Source organism: Oncorhynchus masou, chromosome 11 (genome assembly GCF_036934945.1).
Source record: "Oncorhynchus masou masou isolate Uvic2021 chromosome 11, UVic_Omas_1.1, whole genome shotgun sequence".
Lineage (NCBI taxonomy): Eukaryota > Metazoa > Chordata > Actinopteri > Salmoniformes > Salmonidae > Oncorhynchus > Oncorhynchus masou.
The window spans coordinates 4,874,203-4,879,357 of record NC_088222.1 but is presented as its reverse complement, the minus strand read 5'-3'; the positions used below and the strand labels follow the sequence as shown (position 1 = coordinate 4,879,357).

Sequence of the window (5,155 nt, the reverse complement as noted above, 5' to 3'; positions counted from 1 at the left end):
ACTCCATATTAATGCCTATGATTTTGGAATGAGATTTTCGACGAGCAGGTGTCCACATACTTTTGGTCATGTAGTGTATCATACAAATTGTAAATTCAGAACATATCTTACGAAATGGATGAAGGACATCCACAAATGAATACACACCATATGAAACGGATCATATCATACTAAATTGAGAGTCTGGGCTTTATGTACAGAATAATACGAAATGCTCTGAGACCAGGTTGTCCTATCGCACGGGGCACTAGCCTACATGATCGGGGAAACGTTCTATTATGTACACATGTGTATTGTACATTAACAAACACTTTGAAATAGTAACTGGTTTTCAAATGGCCAGTTAAAAAAAGAAAGAAACATTTGAGCGACGCGGCATAGAGGAGAGGAGGCGTCAGTGACTGTGTGACATCTATGCAGAGTAGTTTCGGGAACGAGAGAGAGAGAGGCGTATGGTATTAGTAATCGACCAAGCAGAAAACCCCACAGTACAACTGACAGCGGATTTGCAGCTCAGACGAGGAAACGAGAGGCAACGAGAGTAGCAGAAAGAAGAGAAGCCCGATTTCTCCTATGTCAAATGTCAGTTTACAGAGAATAAACTGGATTATATGATTTTTTCCATCTGAATTCGTTGGAAGATTTTTGTTTAACGCACGGATATCGTATTCATTTTGAATTGATCATCTGTACACACACACACACACACACACACGCTCGACCGACTCACAAACAGCGTGCGTGGGTAACATCTACCATACGATGGATGGTATTCTGTGTCACCGTTGATCGGTGTGATTAACTCGAATCACCGGAGTTGAGTCACTGGATTGTTTCACGGGGACGTTATTTCTCGAAACGTAACGTTAGTAGGCTAATCAACTAGTCATCGCACTGAACGGGCTTTCCTGTCATCATTGTGAGACGTGAGACATTGTGAGACTTTCGCCTATTGTATGTATTTGAACAACATTATTACGTTACACTATTCTTGCAATTGGTCATTTATAATGTAGCCTACTGTGTGATAAAATAATAACGGTGACAATGTCCAACTGTGTGCTATACATCCAGGAGTCTCCCGTGTCAAAACAGGATAAAACTAGTGGGAACTGTAAATAGTAGCTTATCAACCCAAATAATATGAACCCAGTAACAAAGAGTTGTTTCATTTTCATTAATTGGTAAGATTCTATTCCAAGGGAAGCAATACTATATGAATTATGATTGATACAGCATAAAAGCGAATGCTCAATAAGTAGGCTACAAACTCGGGAGGAAGGGGTATCGAAATGCTGCGTACTGTATCGAGAGCTACGCTGCAAGTTCCTCCGACTGTTGAGCTAAAGATAAACTACTTTGGTATTCCTGTAAGCCATAGAAATAATGCATATAATATAATGTCAATATAAAGCTATATCACATATGTAGCCTACTGTATGTTTTTTTTTTCTTTCTTTTTTCAAATTACATATTATAATATCCAACGTTTGTTTTATTTGTTTACTCTTACAGGTGGCAGACTTCATATCGGAATATTTTTTTAACACAAGTCTTAGTCTTCACAGTTAACGTGAAGGTGGAAAACACTTCGACCTCTATATAATAATCAGATGATGAAGATTCTGTCTCCCGACGTCAATGGCGGCTAAAATGGAAACTCCTTTCTACCATGACGAGTCCCTAGGTGTTCCTCACAACTTCGGACAACACCATGCCGATTACCAACGTTACCAGAGCCACAAGATGATGAGTAAGAAGGTGGCACATAACTTCTCAGGCGGTTCCCACAGCAGCTCTGGCCTGAAACTGTCACAAAGCCAGCCGGGGAGTAACTGTAATATCAATCCTAATAATCTGGGAGGGATTAACAGCAACACAAACAGCTCCTTAATGCCCGGCGGCTTGTCAGATATGAACCTTCTGAAGCTAGCCTCCCCTGACCTCGAGCACCTCATCATCCAGTCTAACCAGGGCTTGGTGACGACATCTCCTGTCCCCAACCCTAACGGAGGTAACCCTTTCATGTACCGGAACAACGCCACTAACGAACAGGAGGGTTTTGCCGATGGGTTCGTCAAAGCCCTGGCGGATCTTCATAAACAGAACCAGCTGGTTGGAGCTCCCGTGTCCCCTTCCTCCTCTATGCAAGGCCCCTACCAGAGGAACATCATGTCTGCAGGAGACCTGCCCATCTATACCAACCTCAGCAGCTACAACCCGAACCACCCCAGCCATATATCATCATCCTACCCAGGGGGCCAGATGCCCGGCGGCTACCCATGCCACGGCCCCCACGGACCCGGAGGCCAGGGACCCCACCATCCTCACAACAGGGGGTTGGACGCCCCTCAGACTGTCCCAGAGATACGTCACCCTTCCGGGGACCCCACCTCCTCCCCTCCCTCGCTCTCTCCCATTGACCTGGAGACCCAGGAGAGGATCAAGGCCGAGAGGAAGAAACTACGTAACCGGATCGCGGCGTCTAAGTGTCGTAAAAGGAAGCTGGAGCGGATCTCCAGGCTCGAGGAGAAGGTGAAGGTTCTGAAGACCCAGAACTGTGACCTGACCTCCACCGCCTCGGTACTGAGGGAACAGGTGGCCCAGCTCAAACAGAAAGTCATGAATCACGTCACCAACGGCTGCCAAATTGCAGTAAGCTCAGAAGCCCTACAGTCCAAGAGCACCGGGGAGAGGGAGAGCACCAGCTGCTGACCATCGGACTGTACTGTACAGGGATGAGGAGGGTGGTTTTCTGTTGCTCTGAGTCAGTCCTCTCTAAAGGAATTAGTACCTCTACAAGGTAAATGATGGGTGTTGTGGGTAAATAAAGTACTTCGTGAGATGTTGGGGAGAAGGGAGAATCCCACCTCTCTATGCTAACTGCTAACTACGTGAGATGTTGAGGAGAAGGGAGAATCCCACCTCTCTATGCTAACTGCTAACTACGTGAGATGTTGAGGAGAAGGGAGAATCCCACCTCTCTATGCTAACTGCTAACGGCGTGAGTGGTTGGGGAGAAGGGAGAATCCCACCTCTCTATGCTAACTGCTAACTACGTGAGTGGTTGGGGAGAAGGGAGAATCCCACCTCTCTATGCTAACTGCTAACTACGTGAGATGTTGAGGAGAAGGGAGAATCCCACCTCTCTATGCTAACTGCTAACTACGTGAGTGGTTGGGGAGACGGGAGAATCCCACCTCTCTATGCTAACTACGTGAGCGGTTGGGGAGAAGGGAGAATCCCACCTCTCTATGCTAACTACGTGAGTGGTTATGGAGAAGGGAGAATCCCACCTCTCTATGCTAACTACGTGAGCGGTTGGGGAGAAGGGAGAATCCCACCTCGCTATGCTAACTACGTGAGTGGTTGGGGAGAAGGGAGAATCCCACCTCTCTATGCTAACTACGTGAGTGGTTGGGGAGAAGGGAGAATCCCACCTCTCTATGCTAACTACGTGAGCGGTTGAGGAGAAGGGAGAATCCCACCTCTCTAACTTCTACAGACACTTTGAGTTGTCGTAGTAACACAACAAGAAAAGGACATGGGACACCTCTACTTTCCTACTTTAGTTTTGTCCTCCCGCAGCCCCGACAGTGACCAAAGTACATCTGTGCTCAATAGGAGCACATTAAACCACACACACACAGACTGAAGACTGTGCTCTACAACATTGACCCTTGTACATAACCAGGCAACCATTGGAGCGTGAGGAGCGGAGGACATTGTGCCTCTAGTATACAGTTCAGTAGGTTCCTGGGTGTTTGTGTTAAACAGGAAGTCTAATAACTGAGAAGGTGTGAAACATAAAGTGTTTCCCTGTAGGGTAGACGTACACGTCACCTCAGAACGGGAATTTCTACATTCTAAAAGGTCATCTCTCTCTCTCTCGTATGATTTCATAACAATTCCAAAAGTTGTTCTATTGTATTTCTTACTGTCATTACCGTAGTATTTTTGCCAGCTAAACATTTGAGTCTAATCAGAAGTACAAGTTTTAATGAGTTTGACTTTTAAAAAACAATTTCAAAATTACAAATGACGGTACTAGGAGACCATTGTGTGTTACTCCAAGGCCCTGCGTATTAGTCACTGTAAACTCTGAAGTAAAGAGAAAATAGGAGATTGATTGTTTTTTTTTCACACACAAAAAAATAAGCAATTGGTCAGAGTATCACCATGTTGATCAAATCTATTGAATGTGATGTGTTGTAGATGATTTATTTGTTTAAGAATGACAGGATTTAGCTGTAAAACTGCTACCTTTTATTTCAGCCTCATGGCAAAATGTGTAGAATAGCATGAGATCAGCTATAAAATCGCAAATTTTTCTAATGGGGCTCCAGAGTGGCGCAGAGGTGGAAGGCACTGCATCTCAGTGCTAGAGGTGTCACTACAGACACCGTGGTTCGAATCCAGGCTGTATCACAACGGGCCGTGATTTTGAGTCCCATAGGGCGGCACAGAATTGGCCCAGCGTAGTCCGGGTTTGTCCAGTGTAGCCCGTCAATGTAAATAAGAATTTGTTCTTAACTGACTTGCCTAGTTTAAAATAAAGGTTAAATATATTATTTAAAAACTATATTTTCTCCATGGCAATATGTGTAGAATTGCAGGAAATGTGCTTTAAAACAACATTTTCTCTCAGCCTCATGGCAAAATGTGTAGAATTGCAGGAAATGTGCTTTAAAACAACATTTTCTCTCAGCCTCATGGCAAAATGTGTAGAATTGCAGGAAATGTGCTTTAAAACAACATTTTCTCTCAGCCTCATGGCAAAATGTGTAGAATTGCAGGAAATGTGCTTTAAAACAACATTTTCTCTCAGCCTCATGGCAAAATGTGTAGAATTGCAGGAAATGTGCTTTAAAACAACATTTTCTCTCAGCCTCATGGCAAAATGTGTAGAATTGCAGGAAATGCTTTAAAACAAAAATGTGTAGAATTGCAGGAAATGTGCTTTAAAACAACATTTTCTCTCAGCCTCATGGCAAAATGTGTAGGGGGGGTCGCTGCGGTACTCCACTGATTGACAAATATATTGTTCAATGTGGTAACATATTATATATTATATACATTGTGTATCAGCGCTGTGTTAACCTGAACTACACTGTGTCAGAAATACTTTTTTTTAAGGTAAATTTTAGATAAACTT

At 43.9% G+C, this 5,155-nt stretch overlaps 1 protein-coding gene across 3 annotated transcripts; it reads left to right on the top strand.

Moving 5' to 3' along the window:
• Positions 1-498: 498 nt before the first annotated feature.
• LOC135548046 (transcription factor Jun-like) lies at positions 499-4,912 on the top strand. Of its 3 annotated transcripts, none has more exons than XM_064977249.1 (2): positions 499-582; positions 1,516-4,912. In XM_064977249.1, the coding sequence occupies exon 2, from the start codon at positions 1,642-1,644 to the stop codon at positions 2,713-2,715; it is 1,074 nt and encodes a 357-aa protein (XP_064833321.1). In that variant the 5' UTR covers positions 499-582; positions 1,516-1,641; the 3' UTR covers positions 2,716-4,912. The 3 variants fall into 3 exon arrangements, with proteins under 3 accessions (XP_064833321.1, XP_064833320.1, XP_064833319.1); XM_064977248.1 differs by having other exon boundaries at positions 501-936; XM_064977247.1 differs by having other exon boundaries at positions 501-954.
• Positions 4,913-5,155: the final 243 nt, after the last annotated feature.

What these genes read in the sequence shown, in the direction of transcription:
- LOC135548046 (XM_064977249.1), top strand. Translation starts at nt 1,642, where the DNA reads ATGGCGGCTAAAATGGAAACTCCTTTCTACCATGACGAGTCCCTAGGT.